This window comes from Poecilia reticulata, linkage group LG12 (assembly GCF_000633615.1).
Source record: "Poecilia reticulata strain Guanapo linkage group LG12, Guppy_female_1.0+MT, whole genome shotgun sequence".
NCBI classification, from domain to species: Eukaryota; Metazoa; Chordata; class Actinopteri; order Cyprinodontiformes; family Poeciliidae; genus Poecilia; species Poecilia reticulata.
In genome coordinates this window covers 22,822,233-22,847,448 of record NC_024342.1, presented here as the reverse complement: position 1 = coordinate 22,847,448, position 25,216 = coordinate 22,822,233, and the positions used below count along the sequence as shown (strand labels likewise).

The window sequence follows — 25,216 nt, the reverse complement described above, 5'->3', positions numbered from 1 at the left end:
ATGGATCCAGAACCAGCAGCAGGATGAACAGTGAGTGAAAGGAAAAACATWTTAGTTAGAAAGRCGTGTCATCGATTCAATGAAGAATCCAGGTGATGCGACGAAGTCGCTACTTTTGATCCCGATCTTTAGTGAAGTGGTCATAATGTAATGCCTGATCACAACATGCTACTCACAGTTCAGCTAACATRTTGTATGTTATATTTAATAGATTAATAAAAAGTATTCGGTTTGTTAAAAATGTAAATAAAATCTCCCTACACTGTAAAAACACAAAATCTTACCAGTTCTAGTTTCTACTGCAAATAACTTCAGACATTAGAAATAAGACAAAACTAACAAGTAACTTTCCAGCAAAAACAAAACAAACTAACTTGTAATTTTTCAAGCAGATTGTTTCACTAATATCAGTGGAACRAATTTTTTTGATCAACATTAAGGAATTATTTACTTAAAACAAACTCCTATCTCTTGCTGAAATGCTACTTATGAGTTGGTTTTTGTCTTACTTCAAGTATACAACGATGTTTGCAGTAGAAACTAGACTAAAATAGTGGTAAATATTTTGTGTTTTTGCAGTGTGTGGCTCATGTGGTGAAATGCTGTCAGTGTTATAATATCAGGATAGATTAGGTGTGGATGTGTGTTTACCTTTGATTTAAAAGCAGAAGATTTGGGTTGAGGTTTCCTGGATCGAACAGTTAAAACAATTTAAGGAGTTTTAAAATCCAAACAGCTGCTTTCAGAGGCAGAAGGCCGACCTGACCTGACCTGTCTGTGAGTGTGTGTGTGTGTGTGTGTGTGTGTGGCGTTCTTCCTCAGTATTTCCTCAAGCTTTGCAAAATGTCCATTGGCAGCGGGAAGATGATGGTGGAGTTCTTCTCAGCGGCGATGGTGTTGAGGGTCTGCAGGTAGCGCAGCTGCAGAGCCGATGGGGACTCAGAGATCACCAGGGACGCCTCCTTCAGGGCCCGCGACGCATTCATCTCACCCTCAGCCGCGATCACCTGCAGGAGGAAGAGGAGAAGAGCCTTCATCTCCACCTAAAACCTAAGATTCAGACAACTACTACCAGATTTTCCAGAGATAAAACACTAAAGCTACGTCCACACTGCAGCCGAATGCGGCCTGTATCTAATATTTTCATGTCAGTCTGAATATCACAGATCGTTGTTCTTTTTTTTTGTTTTGTTTTGTTTTCCAAATGCGGCCCAGGATATTTGGATACGTGTTCTTAAATCCGATACATATCTGACCGTTTTAAATGTGACCCGAGTCTATTCGGTCAGCTTGCATTCATTCRGCCTGAACCTGTCAGGTCTCCCGTTTTGGTCGGGAAACTACCATATTTTATCCCTCTTTCCTGCTGTGCTCCTGTTTCAGTATTTTCCTGTAAATTGCCCGTATTAGATAACCAACTCTCTGCTCCTCCCCGCTCTACCGGGTATGCCTGAACGCAGGCACGTGCAGAGGGGGGGGCTGGGGGTGCTTGAGCACCTGCCCCTTTAGCTCCTTGCCCCCAAGTGCCCTTTTGGTCTTTTTTTTTGGGGGGGGGGGGTATTATCATTTCCTAAGCCCTCTTCTGACACATAAAAACATGTGCTAAAATTCTTTGCTCTTTTGTTTCTTTTTTGTATAAGATAATAAGCCCTCCGGTCATCTTGTTACCTTTGACCTTTTACCCGTGACGCATGACGCAGTTGCCTCTCGCGCAGTGAGATCAGGCGGCTAACTGCGGAGCTCAACGTAGCGAACGTTCCAGATTACAGAATATTTTTGGTGAATAAAGTGGAGTAGACTTGCTACTTGTCAGATGACGGAAAACGTTGAAGTATCGTTTCTGCTTCAGCTCGGAGTCGCGGTTTAAGCAGAGAGGTAATGAAACACAACAGACACTGACAGGCCTCTGCGTCTGCCAGTGTCTGTTGAGGAGGAGACAGCCAGGTGAGGAGAAACTGATCTATTGATTCAGTATTTTTATCATACAGAAATTAGGCTGCTTTTGTTCTGCTATTAGCTAGCAAAGCTAGATAACTAAAAAGCTTCTCCCCTGTATTGTTAATGATATCAGTCATTCTTTAGTATTGCAAATGCAACAGGGGCACATCGCCCGTCCAAAACYKATCATCTCCATAATGGATATATGTCCGATCTTCTAATTTCCTTTGCTGCATAATGTACATTGCATTTATTTTGGCGTTAGGTAAATGTATCTTGAAGGAGAATAACACTGAAATAAAAGTCCGACAAATTTAATTAATTTAGAATTAAAAATAACTCACCCTGAATTACCATCATAGATATAATGAATGTAATAAAAGTGACATTAATAAAGGGGAAAAAACTCAACCCAGACTTTAAGTTTAGGGTCTGGTTCGCAGAGTAGGAAGTTAAATTGGTTTCCCAATTATTCAATGGAGAAAAAAAAAACTAACCTCAGTTAAGTAAAATAAAATTGTAATCAAAACCTTCGGAATTGTAATGATTCCTTTAAAAAAAGTTTTGTTTAAAAGACTTTTAAATTACCAAGCAAACATTTATTTGCGCACATCAGGAATCTTTTGTTGTGTTGTGAAAACTCAGTAGGCTTTTCTCATTGTGACATGCATTAACAATTCAATTTTTGCTTTTTTTTTCTTAATTTTTCTGCAGTTCCACATTAAAGTTTGATGCAGCTCTGCTTTCCTGAATGGACCRTCTTCATCTCCACTGCAGCAAACAGGCAGCTCTTTTTATATAGATTACAGTCACTAAAAGGTTGCATTGTGCCCTTGTTTATATTTTTAATAGTGTAATTCTGTAAAGACAAAATATGTCTGGTCCAGCTCTGATTTACATATCTTGCTAAATTGCGGGTTTGAATGTTGCAATACTTTCCTATAACAAAATAGACCAGCAGAAAGAAATTACTAATAAAATATCTAACATAGGCATAGTGTTATGCTCTGTATGGAGATGTTCGTTAGCTTTGATTGTGTATGTCACATTTTTGTAATTTATCATTGTTTATTAAACTCTGAAATCTGAGTGGCTTTGTAATTCTGTCCTAAAATATGGTTAGATGTGCCCTTTTTTTGTTGTTGAGCACCTGCCCCTTTAGTGGTCTCTGCAGTATCTGAACGTCATCGATACTCGACAAACGTCACTATTCTGAGTCCGGGACAAAAACAATAAACATGGCAGACGGCAATGAGGATTAAGTTGTTAATATACCGACTCCGGTCRGACAACAACTTTAAAATCTGCAGATAAGCTCCACCGTTAGCATCCACGTTTACTCACGTAAACACCGAGCATGTCGTCGTCGTCGTCTTCTTTTTATTTTATTATGGCAGATCGGAAGCAGCTTCCGGGAGCATACCGCCACCTACTGTACATGAGCATGTAGCACTAAGTACTTGGTTTTTCATGGCAAAACACTGAGCACGCTCGTTACGCGATGCGAAATTGCGCCCTCTACTGCGCATGCGGGACACTTTCAGGTCGTTTCGAGTTCACATACAAGTGGAACATATTTGGAAGTGTGAACCACCCCAGCAAGGAAAAAAAAAAAGGATTTGGGTCACTTCAGGCTGGAATGTGAACGTAGCCTAAATTAAGCCTTTATGTTGAGCTTCACAGCACGACATTATTAAATGCCACATGAAGGGATCATGGGCCTTCATCGTATCGTTAATCATTCATGGTGATAAATCAGTCATCCTGGCTGACGACGCTCCGCTCCGCCTCACCTTGGCTCTGGCCTCGCGGCTCGCCTCCGCCTCGGCCGCCATGGCTCTCTGGAGCTGCAGAGGCAGCTTCACGTCCTTGATCTCCACGCGCTCCACCTTGATCCCCCAGTCGTTCGTGGCTTCGTCCAGAGTGGCCTACAACAATCACAACTAACTTCCTGGCTCGACTCGTCACTGAAGAAAGTACAATTCTTCTTTAAAGAATTGTACTTTCAGATTTTTCTTGGTGCCAATTATGTTGCTCTTTTTGCTCCGTTTTCTAAATGTAATTTTAAAAATGGCCAGTTAAATGTGTAGTGTGTAAATGCTGCTTTTCCCTGTTTAAAAATTGAGTTAATTAATTCATTGTTCCCACAAGTCTGAASCAGAAGTTGTCTGCGTCATCTTGGTAGGCAATGGCAGCACGGGCCATAGCGAACCCACRGGTTCGAGACCAASATAARGAAAATATGTGGACACTCTGAACCACTGTACGGAAGAAAGATACATGAMCAAAATGGCTATTGCCAGAATTGATAACTCTTCTTGTGAACATCAAGTTTCTGGTGACAGGCAGGGTGTTAGCTAGCAGATAAAAGCAACATTAGCTAAGCTAATTTTGCTATCTAGCCGCAAGTACTACAGTAAATACCACTGATATTTATCATAGTATTACACAGAGTTGGGTACTCAAGCAGTTGTAATGTACTGTAATAATATTGTTGTAATAATATTGTTTATAAGGTGTATAGGAACAAGGCAAGAATGAGTTCTAAACTTGTGGCTTTTTCATTGTTGTCATAGCAACTGCCTACCAAGATGGCTGTCAGTTACAAAGTTCATGGAAGTGTGACATCACATTGAAACAGAGCTTCATTTCCATAGTGTAGATTATTTTAGAGGACAATACTTTGAGATGGAGGTTAAGYACAAAGAAAGAGAATCGTAGCTGAGCTAAATCAACAAACCTTCAGTTTTGATGAATGGTGGAGGGATTGAGCGTCCTACCTGCATGTTGTGAGCGATCTCCTCGCGGTCGGACAGGATCTCCGCCAGGTTCTTGGTGCCCAGGGCGTTCCTCAGGGTGGTCTGGGCCAGCAGCCGCGTGGCGGCGTCCGCGTTGGTGATGTTGGCCACGGCCAGGGTGGCGTTCTGGACCCGGTAGTACACCACGCCGTCAACGCACACCGTCACCGAGTCTTTGGTCAGAACCTGCCAGAACGGGAATGTTTTTATGTTGGAGCTCAACAAATTCATCTGAAGGTTAGTTATCACAACATTTTTACACTAAAATCTGTTTTTATTTGCTTTGTGCTGTTTTAACTTTCTTAAACATTGAATTTTGTTTTTTTATTAACTCTAATCCATAATAACTAAAATAAATGCTTGAACTACATCATAAATGTATAAAAAGCGAGTCGCACCTCTTGTGGCGGGATGTCGAAGATGATAGTTCGCATGTCCACATTGATAAAGACGTCAGTGCACGGTACGATGAAGAACAACCCTGTGGTGTCACAAGAACATAAATTAGATTTACCAGTGTAAACACAATAATGAGAAACGCGGTCAAGTCAAACTCTGCTGATGAAACTGCAGCTGTGCACAGGGATGGATGTTTACATGCTTCGGTCTCCGTGACTGGCAACATCAGCAATGGACTTAGAGAAACAACGGTTGCTCTTCATCTGTCTGGGTTGTGAGGCAATTTCTTAAGAGTTTGGAAAATTGCTAAATAAAAAAAGTTTCTGAAGAAAATACCAATCAACGAACACAAGTGAATGCTTTCTCCATGTTCTTGTTTCTTCACAAGAACTTCAAAGCTTTTGGTTTTAAAAGGTCACTTTTAAGACCTTTAATGCTAGCTTGAATTAAATGTAAGACCAAAAACCTACAGCTATAGGGATCCTACTGGCTCTAAAGGGTTGGCAACAGAAGTGAGACAGTGGCAGAAATGACCGTCGTCCACCATGACAGACAAATAAAAAGCTACCTAGCTAGCGAGCAAATTCACATTAGCAGCTAGTTAGCGATAGCCTCAACCATCTCAAGTTGCAGAACAAATGAAGACGTCTGCATGCGATTCAAACTCTTTCCGCACAGAAAAGTCTGGCAAGCAAAAAAAGAACTAAATACATTAGCTTACGTGAGGCCAATTTACATGTTTTTAAAAGTATTTTAGACTTTTTAATACTTTTTAAGGATGCCCCGTTATGTACTCCTTCAACTTTATTGACCAGCTCCTGTTGTCATCACATCCAATTTATCTTCCAAGCTCTCAACCAAACAGTCCCTTCTGGTATATATAGCATAAATATATTTTTATCTTTGGTGCTAAAAATAAGTTAAAGAAAATGAAGCAATGTGAAAACCGGAGCCGTTTAAACCCAGACGTACCCGGTCCCTTGGCTCCTCCTTTCAGGATGCGCCCAAGGCGGAAGATAATGGCTCGTTCGTACTCCTTCACTATCTGAACAGAGGAAACACAAGGGTACGTTCTGTATTTTTAACATGTAAAATAAATAAAAACAAAATAAATGTAGACACGGTAAAAACGAGAGACACTTATAGAGTTCCAACATGTTTAACGAACAGCTCTGAAAAAAAAATAAGAGAGGCCCATTGTGAAAAGCAAGTGAACTCTGGCGCAGTTTGAAAGCATAAGATGCAAGCAGACCGGAGACCGCTCCATAAGCAGGAAGTGAATAGGAAGTTTAGGGAATTCTGGGTAAAAACAAAACAAATGTGTGAGTCTAGCGCTAGCAGGAGAAATAGAGAAATGACTCGTGGGCTTTTACTAAACACAAAAGAGAAATCCTACATTTCTGTTTACATTCTGTGAAAAAGAATGTTGCGCTCTGTGTCTACCTCATAGGTTTTTGTGTTGTTTGCTTGGTGCAGCGCCACCACAGGCGATTAGGGGAACAGGTTTTCTAATGGTTTGATTCATTTGACTCAATGTAGTGTGAAAGCGAAACGCACCAGCTAAAATTGTAACAAAAGTTTCAATTTTGGCTCCCAATCAAACTGAGTCTATAGGACTAGTCAAATATATGCTAACACAAAAAATGTAATTAAATTAGTTTGTGTTTGCTTTAAAACCAGGTCTAACTTAGATTTGATAACCAGCTGACCTTATAGCACATCCAGATGGAGAGGGGGAACGTGACCAGCACCAGCAGGAGAGAAAGTAAAACCAGCAGCGAGCCGAACACGCCAATGCCAGAGTCTGTGTGGTCCAGAGCTAGGAGAATAAACAACAGTGTTTCTTACACTTCCACCTAATATTAGACCAAACTGTTCTTCCTTCCTTCATTTTCTTACAATAATCTGATTTGTTGTAAATACAGCAACAGTGGCAGAAAAACAGTGACCTCTCATTTCCCTATTAACCAGAATATTTACAAGTCTCCTTTCATGCACAGACATAACTTACCAACTCTTTTTCAATCACTTTCCTTTTTTTAATTATCTCTATAATATCTTTAGTTTATCCTTCTCCCTCTTTCATTTTCTTTCACCAAGTCTTCTTCTCTGAGGTGAAGGAGCAGAGAGGCATCTGGCCTAATAAGTGCCATGAGTCTGTTATTGATCATGACATTTACACATGCACAGCTGTTATATTTGTTACAAATTATTTTTTTCCACCATTGTTTCTGGCGCCCCCTTTAGCCCAGCGCCCATATGGCTTTCATAATGCAAACCCACATTTGCGCCAGTAGGAATGTTGTTCCTATGTATCTAACTGCATCCGTTTATTTATTAGTTGGTAGTATTTTTTTCTATAAATTACATAGCTAATCACAGAGATAGAGAAACCAATTTTACATTGACTGTACAGTATGTTATTTTTAATTTTGCTGTATATTTATATATTTTCTTTTTGTAACTACATAAATCGATTTTCTGCTGTTATCCCCACTGTGGGACAATAAAGGAGTTTTAATTTTAGTCACTAATACCATCAAAATTGATTACTAGAAACAGCAACCGCCATTAATCATAATACCATTTACTTTTTCTTTATATTAACATATCTACATATTGTAACAGAATATTTTCTGCTTTGTTGGCTTTTTTTTTTTTTTTTTTTAATCTGGCGGCCATCCTTCATTTTGACAGATAACCGTTTCTACTTTATGCACAGAGAGCATTCCGAAGATCAATAAATCAATCAAAAAGAAAATATTGACTCAGAGTATCATCTTTGGTCACTTTAAATGTTTACTGCTATAAAACACTTAATTTGTATAACAAAAAACAACAACTTCGCTTTTCTATTTGGGAAAATGACAGGAAGGTTGCTAACGGCTGCTACCGTTAGCTTTCCGTTATTTAGCATCGAGCTAACAAGTGAAATCACTGCTTTAATTTGACCAAATTTCACAATTTTTAACATCAGAATGACGGTAAAATTTTAAAATAAATAGTTTATGTTTGAGAAGTAAGAAAACGTAGTAGTGTACAGCGCACGGTGCGGCTCAGGCTACTTCCTGGAAACCGCTGAAACTCCGTTAATGGGACGGAAATACAGAAGCTCAGAAAATGGACCTACGCTCAGCGGCCTGGGGTTCTTCTTTGGGCTCTTCTATTTCTAAGGGGGGCTCTCCTTTTTCAGAGGCGTTCAACGAAACACTTCGGTTGTCCATAACCCAGAAAGCGGCAGAAATCCTGGCATAAAAGGTTCAATGTGTGCGCCTGGAGAAGCAGCTTCAACGGAAACACCGACTTCACCAGAGATGTTTCAGTTCAGATCGCGGTGCACCGCCACGCCTTCACAATTAAGTTTTCAAAATTTTTAAAAAAATGAAAAAACATATCGTGATTCATGATCTTCCACAGTTGGGAGTAAGTAAACAACAAAACTTTCTGATAATGTTGTTTGTACCTTTGCCCTCTGTTATTTTATTATTATCCCCAGAATCAACCTCCTTTAAAAAACAGCTGCTTATGTTGCAAATAAACTAAATCATGTTTCTGTCTTCTTTGATCTGAAACAAACCAATCACAAACGTGTCTGTTGATTACATCTTTATTTAAAGTAGTCATGTATATGTTTCATATTTAAAATCATAGCAAACATGAAGGTAAAAAAATAAAATGCAAGCATAAACCTTGAACACAACCTCAAATCTGGTGTTGTGTAAAGGCGTTTTGGCAAATGCTTTAAATTTATGTTGTTTTTTCCAACAGTAGACATGTAAAAACTGATGAGCAAGAATGAAAATATAAAATTAAAGTATACTACGACAGAGAACAGTGCGGCGTTGACCAGCAGGGGGCAGAAGAGCCCAGGTTGAAGGCTTTTCTTCTTCTTGACTCAGTAAAAAAGAAACAGTCCTCCAGTTGTCAACAGTAACAACATGCAGCAGTAAAATGTAACAGATACTTTCCACAGTGCTACAACAGCACACACTGATCAGGCAGAACATTATGACCACTGACGGTTGGAAGTGAAAAAGGCTCCAGACTCAAATTTTTGAAAGTGCCATTGTAATTCAGATTTTTCTTATTACAACTCTCGACACAAAAAAAGATCTTAGAAGTCTAAACATAATAAATTTTACCTAAATTTGTCACTGACTGAAATTGTAGTACTTTAATGGAGTTTAAAATGGGCGTGACCAAACGACTCTTCAGCGCCCCCTAACCTTAGATTGGCCAACTGGTAAATTATAGAGAGATGAGACTTGCTTTATAGGTAGAACCACCCAAAAGGTATGTCCTATACCAAACAGGAAGTCGGCCATTTTGGATCAAAGTGTCATTTCTGACTTTCCATAAATGTTAAACTTTATCAAAGTCCTCCTAGGGATTTGGAGGTATTGGCTTCCTTCTTGGTCAATTTGTCCTGAAGGATTTGGGGATTAAAGTTATCAAAAGTTTGGGTTTTGTGAGCGTCAGAGGGGCAGGGCCACAGCTCAAAGCTGGCCTTCTCGCCAAACATTCCGACACGCTTTAACTTTTACATAGACTCCATTACACCAAAGTTAGTAAGAACGATCCGCCTCAGTTGTCCAATAATCTGATGTGGTCAAACGCTGCATCATCCGATCCCCGCCCCCCTCACAACAGGAAGTCACCATTTTTCTGGGAAAGCTTAATCTCCAACCCTCTTTCTCTAATCAACATGATCTTGTGTCAGAGGACAGATAACAAGTTGGTCTCCTTGGCTTTAAAGCTCAAATAGTTTTCACTGGAGAGCGTTGCCATGGCAGCAAGGCAAAGTCAGATGTCACACCGTTGCCATTCGTTTGGCACCAAACTCGTCATGATTGATTCTAATCCGGCAACATTTGGTGGGCGTGGCCAACCTCCCCCAGGATTCACACCAAATGAAAGGAAAACCATTTCAGTGCAGATGGATGTTTTATCAATCCACTAAAGCATCCTGGTGAAAAATGGGAGCTGCTACTTTAGGAAGGCGGTCATAATGCAACGGCTGATCTGTGTGTTAAATAACAGCTAAACCTACGGGATGCATAAACTACCAACAGTCGAGCAAACAGGGATGCATTTTGTACGTCACAGGTTAATATAAAAGTTAAACACGTGTTTACATTGAAAATATAAATAAATTCCCCCCAGCAGACAAAAACAACAGGTGAGGTTGGCAGTGAGTTAAGGCTTCTGGCTGAAAGGTTTGTAGGCCCTGTTTTTGTAAAAAGTAAGAAAACTGAAGGTTAGATCAAATGAAAGGCACCAGTGACCTATGAACTGTTACACGCTGGGTTTTAATGGCTTTTACGAATTTCTAGTCTATAAGTGAGTATAAATACTTCAGGTACTCTGGGTTGATAGAAAGCTTTTAGTATCTATGTACAAGCGTCCGAACCCAGCCTGAAGACTGGAAACGTTTCACTGATAAATGGATAATAATAAAGTTAAGTGTGGCATTTATCTCCCATAAATTGAATCCATTCCCAAATCCATTAGTTACGTTTTCCAGTAGTCAGTTAGCTTATGGAGTAATCTGTAAGCAGACGGTGGTGGCAGCATCATGCTGCGGGGTCATTTTCTACAGCTGGTCAGAGTTAATGGATGAAGCTAAACAACAATTTATTTATTTAATAAATTAATTAATAAAGTAATAAATTATTTACTGTAGAAACTAAACCAAAGATACTTGGTAATATTTTGTGTTTTTACAGTGTGTTTAATTAAATCCTAATGAAACACTGAGGTTTTGTGGATGTGAGGAACAGATGAGGATGAGGAGGTGTGAATAGTTTTGCAAGGCACTGAAAGCGACGAATCAAAGAATCACCAGTTAGTTTTTTTAACACCAGTTAACGTGGCGCTTTCTCTACTGGGAACTCTGGACCTTTCAAAGTTAAAGTACTGAATTTAATAGTCATGTGACTCGTGTGGTGAAACGCTGTCACGGCGGCGTTGGAAATTACTTTATTGATCCCAAAGGGAAATTAAATGTTGCTGTAGCTCACATTAATTCAGATTCTTCAGAGTTACTGTTGATGTTGGCAAGAGAGATCTGACAGCGAAGAAACAGTCGTGTTACAATGTCAGGACAGACTGGGAGTGTGTGTGTGTGTGTGTGTGTGTGTGTGTGTGTGTGTGTGTGTGTGCGCGCGTGTTTGTAATACCTTGTGGGGACGATTTTCCTGACACATACTTGTGGGGACTAATTGCTCCTTGTGGGTACCGGAGCCTGGTCCCCACAAGGGGAAACCCTGTTTTTGGGTCAGAGTTAAGACTAAGGTGTGAATTGAGTTTTGGTTAGGATTAGGGTTAGGTATGTGATGATTAGGGTTGGGAAAAGGGTAAAGGTAAAGTTTAGGCTGTAGAAATGAATGGAAGTCAATGGAAAGTCCCCACAAAAATAGCCACGCAAACATGTGTGTGTGTGTGTGTGTGTGTGTGTGTGGGCGGCGTTCTTCCTCAGCGATTCATCAGGCTCTGCATCATTTCCAGCGGCAGCGGGAAGATGATGGTGGAGTTCTTCTCGGCGGCGATCGTGTTGAGGGTCTGCAGGTAGCGCAGCTGCAGAGCCGATGGGGACTCAGAGATCACCAGGGACGCCTCCTTCAGGGCCCGCGACGCATTCATCTCGCCCTCAGCCGCAATCACCTGCAGGAGGAAGAGGAGGAGGAGGGCCTTCATCTCACAGGAACTAAAACACCAGAGATTTCTGAACAACAGATACCAAAAGTCCCGGTTTTATCGTGAACTCCACAGGAGCAGTTTTGGGAAAACCAGTGTAGTTTGGAGCGTTTTCAGACCATCATACTGCCACCGCCGTGTCTGACTGCAGGATCAGGTCATGCGTCTCATCAGAGATCATGAAGATGATTCTTAGTAAATGAAGCGAGACGGTCACTTTGTTCTTTTGGGTCAGAGTTTCTCTCATTACATTGATTATAATAATAAAAATAACTTTAATAAACACTAAATATCTCTGGTAATTAATCAATCTTTAACATTTCATTCTAATGTATTTTATCCTATATTATATAAAAAGACAATTGGTATAGCCACTTATGGATAGATTTAAAGTCTTACCTGAATACTTTCTGTCATTGATGTGATTATAACACCTGGTTTATTATTTATAGAGAATATTTTTTACTAAAATTAAATGTATTTCCTGAATCTTATATTAAATCCCAAGCTGTTCTTTCCTCAGTAAGAATCTAATTATTGTTTGGCAGGATTAGGATTGATGATGTAACCATGTTGTGAGGACAGATTAAGATCCATTACAGCTTTGAGAGGAAGCGGGCCTGGATCTGGATCAGACATTAAACACGGCGCCTGGCTGACGACGCTCCGCTCCGCCTCACCTTGGCTCTGGCCTCGCGGCTCGCCTCCGCCTCGGCCGCCATGGCTCTCTGGAGCTGCAGAGGCAGTTTCACGTCCTTGATCTCCACGCGCTCCACCTTGATCCCCCAGTCGTCTGTGGCGTCGTCCAGAGTCGACTGGAGGCAGAGAGACGGACACACCCTGTAGTTTCAAACATCGTCCAGCAGGTGGAGCCCTTCAGGGAAGCCACCTGCTGCTACGTTGTATGTTGGGAGCAAATCTCTGGGCTCTTTCCTGGGAAAACTTTGACTGGTCCATCTCACAGCTAATCAAACCTAATTTATAATGCAGTTTTCATACAAACTGAGGTTAAAGGTTAAAACATCCAAACAGGCATAAAACCCCCAGAGACTTAAACACTAGGAAGCATCAAATTACAAAAAATTGTTTATATTAACAACAAGAAAGGCCTTTTACAGAACAGAAGGACATATACTGAGACTCATTTACACAGTAAGAATAAATTCACTGATCAGGTTTCAAGCATTAAACCTCTATAATGCTCCCAGTTAGAGGACGCAGTTTGGAACAAGACTAAATAGTATTAAGCTTTTATCATTTTTTTGCATATTTTTGACAGTTTTGTAGCTTTAATTTTATATTTCTGAGAAATTGAGTTGTACTGTAACGCTGCCCTAAATGTTCTGATAAAACCGGTCCAGGAATGACGTCAACAGGCTGGACGGTTCTGGAGATGTTCCACAGAACTTAAGCTAACATTAGCATTTCAGCTAATTTTTACTTAAAACTCCAGCTAACTAACTGAGTGGACTGAGTTAATGTTAGCCATGATGCTAGTGTAAGACAACATGCCAATGATAGCATTTAAGCTAACAGTAGCTTTCTAGCTAATTTGGACTAAAATAGCTCAAGCTAACTGAATGGTCTGAGTAAAAGTTAGCCATCATTACAGTGTAAGACAACATAATAATGATGCATTTAAGCTAACATTAGCTTTTCTAGCTAACGTTGACTCAAAAGTTAAATTAGAAAGAATACAGAAGTGAGTTCAGGAAAGCTGTGGAGCTGCAAAGGTTGCAGACTCTTGAGTTTTCCTGTAGTTTCAACTTCAATGTAACGTAAAGTATTGCTAATAAAGATGGCATGAGGTCATATTTGTATCTGCAGCTATGAGATTCTTGTCCACAATGCTTAAAGTCCAGTATGAAACGTAGCTGCCTTTGGGATTACAGCTAACTGGGTTGACCTTGCTGGTTTGGTTTTGACAGGATGTAGGTGACGGCCTATTTCTGCAGCCGGCAGGTTGGTCTGAACCTCCCTGCAGGTTTTCTCCATCAGTCTGATCTCAGATGAGAACAAAAAGGTTTCGGGAAACTGAGAGCAAAACCTCAAGAAACAATCAAGCAAAACCACAAGCAGCATAAAGAGGAGCGCGCCCACACAGAGAGGGGCCGACGTTCTGCTAATGCTCAGAGCTGGAGGAGGAGAAAGTTTCACTTTTATACTGCAGCTTATTGATAAGGAGTTTTACAAATGTGTAAATGCTAAACCAATAAACCTCATTTAGAACATTTTTGATGAATGGTGGAGGGATTGAGCGTCCTACCTGCATGTTGTGAGCGATCTCCTCGCGGTCGGACAGGATCTCCGCCAGGTTCTTGGTGCCCAGGACGTTCCTCAGGGTGGTCTGGGCCAGCAGCCGCGTGGCAGAGTCCGCGTTGGTGATGTTGGCCACAGCCAGGGTGGCGTTCTGGACCCGGTAGTACACCACGCCGTCAACGCTCACCGTCACAGAGTCTTTGGTCAGAACCTGCCAGAACGGGAACGTTTTCATATAAATTCACCTGAAATGTTGCAACATTTCAGTAATTCAACTCAAAAACAGATTCTCATGTATTTAACCGTGAATTACTTCTGTTTCTCATTTCTGATTATAACCTGAGACCAATGACAATTACTTTTAATAAAGAAACGTTTTGTTTCAGGGGGAAGAACTGACATTTATCTGGCAGTGACTCTACACAAAAGCTAGAGGAATATTGATAAAGCATATTAACGGAAAGTTTAGTGGAAGGAAAAGTGGATTAGGAAAGGAATGCAGGTTATCACCACTGTGCTGCTCTGTTGGTGGGCTGTAGATTGAGTCAGAGCTTGAAGAACCGCCACACCCAGACATATACTGGTTCACTATCAAACCTATAACTCTCCCTGTGTCTCCTGCACCTTTAACTACAACATGTCTTCCTTCCACTAAACCTTCCATTAATACTCTTGGACAAATCAGTTCTTTCAAAATGACCCTCGGTGTGCTTTCCTCCTCACTCAGGGCACCAATGCCAGAAAGGGGCAGCTGATACTGTGTCGGTCAAAGCAACATTTTTACACTAAAAATAATTTTTGTTTGCTTTGTGTTGCAATTTAATTCACAATAAAGAAAGTAAAACTAGTTTTCTAAGCCATAGTCACATAAAAACACCAGTAATAAATGATTGAAATGCATCAGGAGTGTATAAAAAGCGAGTCGTACCTCTTGCGGCGGGATGTCGAAGGTGATGGTTCGCATGTCGACGTTGATGAAGTTGTCAGTACATGGTAAGATGAAGAACAAACCTGTGGTGTTAGAAGAAGGTAAATACGTTTTACCAAATCATGAAGGTTTACAGTGTAAACACAATGATGAGGAAACGTCAGTAAATGTTTGGGAACAGAGCGAGCGTCAAGTGGAACCCTGCTGGCTGAACCGCGGCGCTGCACAGGGACAGGCGGATGTTTGCAGCTTTCATCAGAACGCGACTGAAACACGACATCAAGCTGCACACGTGTGAGGCGCCTGGGCATCGTGGTGCGTTCACAACAAACGACGACGCACTTTGAACGCAGATGCTTGACGTTTTGCTCTACACACAGCGTTTCGTCTGCGAGGAGGAGCATCAGACGCGTCAGATCTAGTTTTCCGTTGGAAGCTCTTAATGCGTCAAATGCTCAAAACGTTCCAAACGGTTCAACTCAGGCCGCGCCTGACGCTCAAAACGCGCTCGGTGTGAACGCATCATTAAGAACACATAAAATTATAACAAAAAACGTCCATTAATGAAGGACTGGATGCATCCGTCCATATGATTCACCAGAAACATGCAGCTGTTTATCCTAACTTACCAGGCTCTCAACCAAATGGTCCCTTTGGATGTTTTAATAAATCTTTGGTGCTAAAAATAGGTTTAAAGTATTTAATCAACCGAAATGAATCGATGTGAGAACCACAGGCGTTTATGTGAAGTAAAGTTTAACCCAGACGTACCCGGTCCCTTGGCTCCTCCTTTCAGGATGCGCCCAAGGCGGAAGATGATGGCTCGTTCGTACTCCTTCACTATCTRAACAGAGCAAACACAAGGCCACTTTCTGTAGCTTTAACATGTAAAATAAATTAAAACACAATAAATACAGTTATGGTAAAAAAAGGGAGAAGCTCATTTCACATATGGTGCTCCTTTTTTAATCAGTGTGTAAATAATAATGTGTCTTAGACAGAAAACAACCAGGAGCTTCCAGTTCAGATCATCATCAGTGAGCGTCTCTACAGAGTTCTTTGTTTTTCCACAAAGCAGGAGATCCTGAATAAATCTATTGATTAATTGATCATCAGCCGGTGTGCCAGAGATCAACTGCTGCTGCACATCAGTCCAGGAGGGTTAGACGGCCATTTTGAAACAACATCAACCCAAATATTTAGCTGAAAGAAASATTACAGGAAGGTGGGAAAGTTTTAATGTCTCCAGGAGTGAAAATCAACAGATTCATCTGTTTAAAGGAACTTCATCTCAGACGCTGCACTGCAAAAACTATAAAACTTACCAAGTAGTTTTTGTCTAGTTTCTGGTGCAAATATCTTATTACACATGAATTAAACTTTAAAGTAACTTATCAGCAAGATATAGAGGCTTGTTTTAAGTAAGCAGTTCCTTGATATTGATAAAGTTCTAGTTCCGTTACCAGATTGTTTCACTTAAGAAACGGGGAAATTGTCTTGTTATAAGTAAATTTATCTGACAATAAAACCAGAACATTTTCACCAGTATTAAGTTAAAACAGGTTATTTTGGCAGATTATCTTACTTGTCATGTTATTAGTGAAATAATCTGCCAGCGGAACTAGGACTGGGTTGCTAGGCGACAGACTGGGCTTGGCTGGGGTTGCTAGGCGACGGGCTGGGCTTGGCTGGGGTTGCTAGGTAGCGGTGCAGTGGACTATTCCACCAATGGAGCTAGAACTTTCTCAAGCTCCGATAAATTGCTGATAAGTTACTTGTAAGTTAGTTTTGTTTTATTTCAAGGGTTCTAAGATATTCACACTAGAAATGAGACTAAAAATACTTAGTTAGCGTGTTAAACGTTAAAGTTCATGACAGGATGTTCAGAAATCAGAAGAACACGTTGAGTTTGGAACGGCTGGAGGAGCAGTCCTGGAAACATTGTGTGAATCAAGATGTTCAAACATCTCGATCAAAGTTCAGACCTCAACCTGATTGACACCTTAACCTGATTGAAACGTTGCTGTGCCACTCCGACTGAACCACAAACCACGCAGAACAGCAGCATGTTTAGGGTAAACCAATTACTGAGCAGCAGCACTAAAACTTCCTGTTTTTCAGAAGCAGGAGGGGAAAGGTGGTGGTGGTCGGCCATGTTGTTCATCTGATGAAACTTTACGGAAAATGTAAAACTGTTGGCTCCAATTACAAGAAACTTTGACAAAACCATGAACTGAGTTAGAATGACTTCCTCCATTACATTACTGCGGAGGGATTTTATCATTTAACGGATTACATTTCTTGTCTTAATAAGAATTAGATTTAGCCTTGTCACAATAAATTCAAATTAAAACTCCCCCAAACTATCCATATTTTCTGTTATTTTATTTTCTACACTGTTTGCTTCCTGACAATATGAAAATAAAAGATGGTTAAATGCAGGTCAGTGGCACAAATCACACTTCTTTACATGACTGGTGTCCTAAAGAAGTGCAGTTAAAGGCTGTGTTTTTAGGAGCAATAATTACTGTGACACGCAGTTATACACAGGCCTGACAGTATGGCCAGGCATTGGGGGGCGTTAGGGGGCATTGGGGGACATTTTGGGGCATTGGCGGTATTAGGGGGCGTTGGGGGGCATTGCAGGGTGTTAGGGGGCATTGCGGGGCATTAGGGGGCATTGGGGGGTATTAGGGGACATTGCCCGCCCACAGAGTCAGCTGTGCCCCCCTGGACTGGAAGCTGTTTGTTGTTTTTACCTTAGAATGGCCAACTCTCTGTTATTCCTCTGTCAATTTGATACAGTAGGATCTTCCGCACTTCCCATATCTGTGTCCTCTGTCACTGTTTTCAGCTGTTAAAACTGTTTAATCCGTTATTAACACGTCGTAATCTGTTTTTCCGAGCCGCCTTTAAACTCAACATGAACGCTACGACGCTTGCGCTGGGTTTACACCTGTGCGGCAGTGAAGGAGACCTGCTGCTGTGCAGAGCTATGCAGGTGTGTTAGAATCATGGCAGCAAATCAGCAAAACGCAAAGAACTTTGCAGCTTTTCCCCAAACTAACTGACTGAGTTGAGTAAAGCTGTTGGATGCAGGTAATGTTAGCTAAAAGATGACTAGCTAATACCAGTATAGCACCTTAAGCTTGTTAACAAGTAGCCTGTAGGCTACTGAAGTGGGTAGTACTTGTTACATTCACTTGAGTAACTGATTTGGAAAAAAGGTACTTATAAGAGTAGTTTTACTGCACTGTACTTTTTTCTTTTACTTGAGTAATATTATTATTGCTACATATATCCATTTTGCCCCCCCCAAAATAAGCCGATGCCCCCCCCTGTTGAGCTCGTCTGGAGCCGGGGCTGGCAGTCGCCTTTACAGTTATCATAATGTGGTGATAAAGCTGTAAGTCCATTTCACCCAGCTGTTTGCTTTAAAAGCAGGAACTGATGAGCAGCTGACCTTAATGCACATCCATATGGAGATGGGCAGAGTGACCAGCATCAGCAGGAGGGAGAATCCAACCAGCAGCCAGCCGCACAGGCCGATGCCTGAGTCCGAGTCCTCCAGAGCTGGGAGGAAGACAGCACACACACACACACACACGCACGCACGCACACAGAAATAAAGTAATTCATTTATCAGCTTTTCATCAAACATTCTCTGTCATCACTTCATCCATGTTGCATCTTCCAACACCTCTACACCATTAGTTTGTTCAGGTTAGTCGGGTTTCCTGTCGCACCAGAGCCAAACCCAGACACTCATGGTTAATTACGACGACATTCACCGAGACGGCGGATCAGATCCGTACCTTCAACATCGTGTGAATTGTAACGGCCTGGACCTACAGGTAAAGTAAACCAAACACAAATCAAAACACAGTCCTGCCAGGAGCAGCAAACCCAGGAGGTCTTAAGGGTGCCAGTGCAGAAACCAACAATTTCTGAAAGCGAACATTAATTATTTAAAGCATCTACCATGAAGTACGACTGGAATCACCTCTGCTTCCAGCTTTGATTTGATTAAAACATTAGAACAGAAATCCTGATGCGCTTTGATTTTTAACTGAAATGTGGAAAAGCAGTTTGAAAGTCTGAATATGCCACAAAAGCGGCATCTGAAAATATTGACGGTTAACTTCAGAAATCCACATCCATCTCCTCAACTTTTAAACTGCAGGATTTGAGTGGGACAGTTTGGGTTTCCTCCCAGCAGACCGCTGGTAGTTTGACCTGTTCCTCCTGACCCAGTCGGTGTAACAGAACCAGGTTTGTTTTCACACACATCCTCAGCGCTCTGTCTGTGAAGTGCAACACTTTGTCATGTAGAAAAACACCCACCAAACCCCCAAAGCTCCCACCGCGACCTCCACAGGTCGGACGGCATTTCCCTCTACATGCAACAACAGCAACGGTCATAAAGGCCACAGATTTCTGTTTCACTTTCATCACATGAAATGTCTAAAAATATGAGGGTTTTTTGTCTCTGAGTGAATTTGCTAACTCTTTCTGTTGCTTCAGTGTAATGACTTCTTCCTTTCTGAGTGGCCTTTCAGGTCATGTTGTGGATAATAAAACTCAGACGTTAACCACGTGCTGGTTTTGTTTTCTGTCTAGTTTCGCTCAACACTAATCATGTTTTTAGGGGATTTCTTTGAGAATTTTATGATGTGTTCAGTTTTTATTCAAAAGACAAAATTTCTGAATTTTTAGGCTCACCTGTGACGTTATATGAAGTTATTCCACAATCAGCACAAGTGATTTAAAGTGTATGTATAAGACTTTTATTTATTTCATGTTACTATGGGTGATCATTGTGTGATAAATTAATAAAATGCAACAGTAGCTCTATATATTTTCTGCTAAGTCATATGGTCAAACAATAATTATTTTATAGATTTAAACTAATTTCAGACTGTGCTAATGGACCTTTTAACAATAACTAATATTTTTATAAATTATTCACTTGCTGTTCCTACACTAACGCCTAATTTTAGACCAACCTGCTGCCTCCTCCTGTCTGTCCTGATTCTTCTCTTCCTCTCTTCTTTTTCTCCATCCTCACAGCTGAACGACATGAACTTTATGGTAAGTAGGTTTAAAACATACAGCAGTCACCCACATATAAAACACATAAATATCTGTTTTTGAATAACAGTGAGTCTGATCAGATTTACTATACATCTACACCGATCTAGCGTTATATTCAGTGAAGATATTTAAAACACAAGTTCATCACTACCAAGATCCATGGGTTTCCCCCAGAAAACTTTCTAAGCCTGGTGGTTGGGCACTGAGGCAGTCATTCATCCAGCGGCCATTGTGTGTGTGTTTCTTTTAAATGTTTAAAGTTCACAGGAAATTTGAAAATATCACTTGATAAATATGTTTTATTGAAAGATTAACACTTGAACACCAACCATAAAGTCTTAAAAAAATGAAAACATTTTAAAAAGACTTAAGTAATGCCAAGCCTGGTGGGGCACAAGTAAAGCCTGGTGACCCACCAGGCTTATAATACACTGGGGGAAACCCTGAATTTGATAATTTATCTAATTTATAATTCATTCTCCATGTAGTCTAAACCAAATGACTACAAACAAGTTTCTTTACTGTTGTTGCCATAATTTGTCATATTGCACACAGCACAACAGTGACCTGTCATTTTACTAGACGCTTAAGCTAACCTGAATATTTACACGCCTCTTCTTCATGCAATGATATAATTTGCCTTCTGTCTGTCAACCTGTTTGCATAACCCTTTCTAATCCCTAAAACATCTTTATCCTTCTCCCTCTGACATTTTCCATGAGAGTTTTCTCTTCTACCCAGGAGGGACGTCTACCCTAATCAGTGCTGTGCCTCTATTATTGATCATAATACTAATACATGCACAGATGGCTGTTAAATGCAGAAAAAGCAGAAAAGTATTTTTTCCACCATTGTTCTAAAGAGTGCGCCATTGTTTCTGGCGCCCCCGTCAGAGCAGCGCCCCTTCCTCCGGCAGCCATCACCGTCAGTTAATGGGCGTTTACATCCCTCCTTTCCCCTTTTTTTTGTAAATAGTTCTTTAATACAAAAATACACATGCATATACTTTTTACAAATATATTCTACTCAGTTGCACAATAATTTGATGTCATTTTCTGTACAATATATTATTATTTTGTTATATTTTATAGTTTTGTCTTTGTGTGAACCTACATGCATAGATTACCTGTCACTTTGCTGCTGCTACACCTGAATTAATCCCCACTGAGGGACAATAAAAATATATTTATACAGCTGTTATTCCATATAAACGCTAACATCTGCTGTCCAAGCAGGTACGAAACGACCTTTCACATGCGGGTTGATGATGGGGAAATAACCAGGAAACGTAGAAAATTACAAATTCAAACATGTTGAAACTGGTGCCGCTTTGCATTGGCACTCTTAAGTGACTGTGGGTTTAAATGGCTGCCGTTACTAATGCGATCAATATTGATTACTAGAAACAACACAAACTGACCCCACCCGTCATTACAGCTAATCCCATTTACTTTTAATTATAGTCTGCTACATATAAATTAACAATATACAATCACACTTATTTCCTTCACACAATGCACTTTTAATATGTCCAAACAATCGTATGTCATTCTTATTATATTGCACATTTAGTTCTTTGTACAAAACAACTTAGCTTTTCCATTTGGGAAAACGACAGGAAGGTTACGGCTGCTACCGAGAGCTTTCCGTTATTTAGCATTGAGCTATCAATTAAATCCACTGCTTAAATCGTTAAAGTATCAACATTTTTAACATCATGTAAAAGGGGGGCTCTAAAAATGAAAATGAAAATGTTATTATTTGAGATAGAAGATAACATAGTGGCGTACATAGCACGGCACACAGCTGAGGCTACATCCTGAAAACCGCTAAAACGGATCCATATACAGCAGGTCGGGAAAACGGACCGAGCCTCACCGGACTGGCGCTCTCTTCTTTTGGACTCTGTCATCGAAGCACCTTCGCTGTCCATAACAATTCAGAGCGACGGAGGAGAAACGCTGGGATTAACGGTTCAATGAGAGGCGCGCGCTGGGAGAAGCAGCTTCAACGTAAACACTCACTTCGCCCTGGAATTAGTCTTGCAGGCGTAATGACGTAAGCACGCACGTTTCATGGGCAGTGGCGTTTACAAGACAGGTAACTAAAAAACTAAAGCTCATGGCTATAAAGCACACTTATGTGCTTAATAAATATAAACTTTTGTTTTATTTAGCAACTTAATGAGTGAAACTGACTGGATTGTTGTATATTTATTGACAAATGAAAGGGGTTAATGAAAGATGGCCTCCATTTAAGACGATTTTGCTTCATCTGCATCTGTTTGGATGGGCTGGCCTCAGAGAAAATTTCACCCAAATCCTTTTTTTTAAGTGTATCTTTGCTGGTACAGCAAAGTTGTGCCATTATCAAGCTGGTATTAATGCATATTAGGGTATATTTGGTGTTTCAACTATTAAAATAGGCAGTTGTAGAAAGAAACTCAAGTATTTAGTTATTCATGTACAGTTGTACAGTTGTGAGGAGAGTCTGAAAGCTGTTAATCAACCTCCTGTACACAGGACTGTTATTTTTAGTCAGTTTGTAAAAACACACCATGTTTATTTTTAGAGCTTCTCCACATTCCAGAGGTGCAGAGAGAGCAAATAAAGTCCTTCAAACACAGCAGCTGATTTCTGAATATACCAGCTCTGTAATTTAACTAATTATACCAGAGACTGGCAGCGAGCCTGACATGGTCACAGAGGAAGAGCCCATCCATTGTTAGCAACAAGTTTAAACTGGTTGTGCTACACATTTATTTGTGTATTATCAGCAAAATGGAAATTAAAATTGTTTTAAACAATTAGAAGAAAAATAACATTAGTGGCAAAGTAAGGAAAACAATTGTAGCTCGAAAAACAGACTGTACACTTCATGATGCTTCAGTTGTTATTTATCAAAGGCAGCTTTTAACAAATGGGTCATATCCCTGATTTAAAGGAACTCAATGTTTCAGCAGTTTTGCAGTTTTCTAGAAGTTTGTGCAAGGAAAGTTGCTTGTGCAACAGCCTATTCTAATATAAGAAAACATTTGAAACTAATTTTGCTACAAATTGTATATTATTAATTTATATATAGCAGACTATAATTAAAAGTAAATGGGATTAGCTGTAATGACGGGTGGGGTCAGTTTGTGTTGTTTCTAGTAATCAATATTGATCGCATTAGTAACGGCAGCCATTTAAACCCACAGTCACTTAAGAGTGYCAATGCAAAGCGGCACCAGTTTCAACATGTTTGAATTTGTAATTTTCTACATTTCCTGGTTATTTCCCCATCATCAACCCRCATGTATTCAACTAGAAGAAAGAGGAAGAAGAAACAAGAACAAGGAAAAAGAAAGAAAAAGAACAACCTCAGTCCTCCACGGGGAAAATTGACATTTCAGTTTTTTGTCCAAAGAACAAAAAACAAACAACATAAAACATGTAGACAGGTGACTGATGCTGCAGCCATCTTGGGAGGTGAAAAAAACAAATGGAGGGGAACAAAATTATATCTCACACTGTGTCTCTGACAGGACAAAACACCGCGATACCAAATGCTTTTCAAACTTGCTTTGGAAACGAGGTTAACGTTTAGCTTCTGCTGCGTTTCATTTTGACCATTTCAAACATTAAATAAAAATTTGTGCACCTTATTCCCGTTTTCAAACTGTTTCACACCACTTTTCCTGTGGTGTCTGCTCCACCACAGGAAAAGAAGAGTTCAAATAAATCACTAAAGTTGGTACGGGTGAACCGACTGCAGTTTTCTGTCCGATCGCCGATCTTTTAAAAATCTATTCTGATTCCGATTTTAGCAGATACCAATTTGTTTTTGTTTGAAATGTTGCTCAATATAGCAAGAAAGTTGCAGAACTGGCAATGGTTGGGTGACGATTGTTAACGGCAAACATAAAGGCATGACCTGGTGGGCCGGTCTGTCAGAAAATCCTCTTCATGACTGAACAGAGGACATTTCTAGACTTTGCAGTGGTAGATCAGATCGGTGGATAAGATCGGCTCCACATGTAAAAATGAGTAGATCTTGAAAAATTAAGGAAATCGGCACAGATAAATCRGCGTATCCATAAAAATTTGGTCTAAAATGATTTGAAATTCATCCCCATGATGTTTGTTAACTTCTGTCTGGAACTGAATATCCTTCAACAGGAAACAGACTCAAACCAGATCGTTTATGTTTTCAAACAGACATCTTGAACATTATGGTTTATTATTAGGAAGCAAAATATTGTACCAAAAAATCTGGTTGACTTCAGACTCTATGATAGAGTCTATGATAGTTGTGGCTAAATTTGGACAGACGACAACAAGCGWTCATAGTGTGAGGGTTAATATATCCTGGAAAGCAGCCATCTTCCAGTTGCTTACACATCCACTGGTTGAAACTGCATTATAAATGTTTAATCCCTTACAGTTGAGCRTAAGCTGGAGGTAAAAGTTTAATGAATAAATAAATAATTAAGCTGAAAGCTGTGCTCTGCACTGAGCCACATGATTAACAGAAGTTTTCCTCTTTTACAGCCGACTTCGACATCTGGCAGATTCAGGCTGAGAACATTATGAGCCAGGTTGTGTTAGYGAGTCTGGATGAGAGCTGATGGAGGCTGAGAAACAAATAAACAATATTTTAAAAACACAACAAACATAAAGAGGAGAGCGAGACACTAAAACCTCATTTCTAGTTCAGATAGAGAACTTGAAACTGAGACTAAACATCTTTTTTTGAGATTCAGTGAAACTTGAGCATTAATAAGACACAGTCACRCTGTTTCTGTATTCCCATGTAAGATKGAATATAAAGAAACATATATTACACATGTAGTAAATATAAGGAAATGTAGCAAATTTGAACAGTGCATGTATGCTGGAATAAAAGTTGTGGAATTCACAGAGTTCAACTGGATCAGAACTGGGTGAGTTACTTTCTCACATTTAGTTTTTCCCATAAATAAATCATCTGATCAACTGAGAATTAAAATTTGATCTTTTATTAGCTTCACTGAGTGGTTAAATAATATTTCAGGCTCCCCACGCTGAAATCTACTAAAGTTTTCTGATGAATCGACCTGCAAGGATAAGAAAATTATRCAAAAATA

At 40.1% G+C, this 25,216-nt stretch overlaps 2 protein-coding genes across 3 annotated transcripts; both read right to left on the bottom strand.

Moving 5' to 3' along the window:
* Positions 1-298: 298 nt before the first annotated feature.
* LOC103474002 (erythrocyte band 7 integral membrane protein-like) lies at positions 299-8,633 on the bottom strand. Its single transcript, XM_017307919.1, has 7 exons — positions 8,266-8,633; positions 6,845-6,954; positions 6,108-6,180; positions 5,135-5,217; positions 4,719-4,922; positions 3,732-3,866; positions 299-1,007 (listed from the first exon to the last, which is right to left on the bottom strand). Exons 1-7 carry the CDS (start codon positions 8,357-8,359, stop codon positions 819-821), a joined length of 888 nt encoding a protein of 295 aa, XP_017163408.1. The 5' UTR covers positions 8,360-8,633; the 3' UTR covers positions 299-818.
* Positions 8,634-8,726: 93 nt separating this feature from the next.
* On the bottom strand, positions 8,727-22,162 carry LOC103473970 (erythrocyte band 7 integral membrane protein-like). Of its 2 annotated transcripts, XM_008424666.2 has the most exons (8): positions 21,991-22,162; positions 18,834-18,866; positions 18,482-18,591; positions 15,790-15,862; positions 15,019-15,101; positions 14,098-14,301; positions 12,512-12,646; positions 8,727-11,798 (listed from the first exon to the last, which is right to left on the bottom strand). In XM_008424666.2, the coding sequence occupies exons 1-8, from the start codon at positions 22,043-22,045 to the stop codon at positions 11,610-11,612; spliced, it is 882 nt and encodes a 293-aa protein (XP_008422888.1). In that variant the 5' UTR covers positions 22,046-22,162; the 3' UTR covers positions 8,727-11,609. The 2 variants fall into 2 exon arrangements, with proteins under 2 accessions (XP_008422888.1, XP_008422889.1); XM_008424667.2 differs by lacking the exon at positions 18,834-18,866.
* Between the last annotated feature and the right edge of the window lie 3,054 nt (positions 22,163-25,216).

Coding starts and splice junctions, on each gene's coding strand:
- LOC103474002 (XM_017307919.1), bottom strand. CDS start 8,359: ATGGACAACCGAAGTGTTTCGTTGAACGCCTCTGAAAAAGGAGAGCCC. Junction 6,955..8,265: donor AGAACCCCAGGCCGCTGAGC/GTAGGTCCATTT, acceptor TTATTCTCCTAG/CTCTGGACCACACAGACTCT. Junction 3,867..4,718: donor AGATCGCTCACAACATGCAG/GTAGGACGCTCA, acceptor TGATTGTTGTAG/GCCACTCTGGACGAAGCCAC.
- LOC103473970 (XM_008424666.2), bottom strand. CDS start 22,045: ATGGACAGCGAAGGTGCTTCGATGACAGAGTCCAAAAGAAGAGAGCGC. Junction 18,867..21,990: donor AAGAAGAGAGCGCCAGTCCG/GTGAGGCTCGGT, acceptor CTTTACCTGTAG/GTCCAGGCCGTTACAATTCA. Junction 14,302..15,018: donor TCGACATCCCGCCGCAAGAG/GTACGACTCGCT, acceptor CCGTTCTGGCAG/GTTCTGACCAAAGACTCTGT.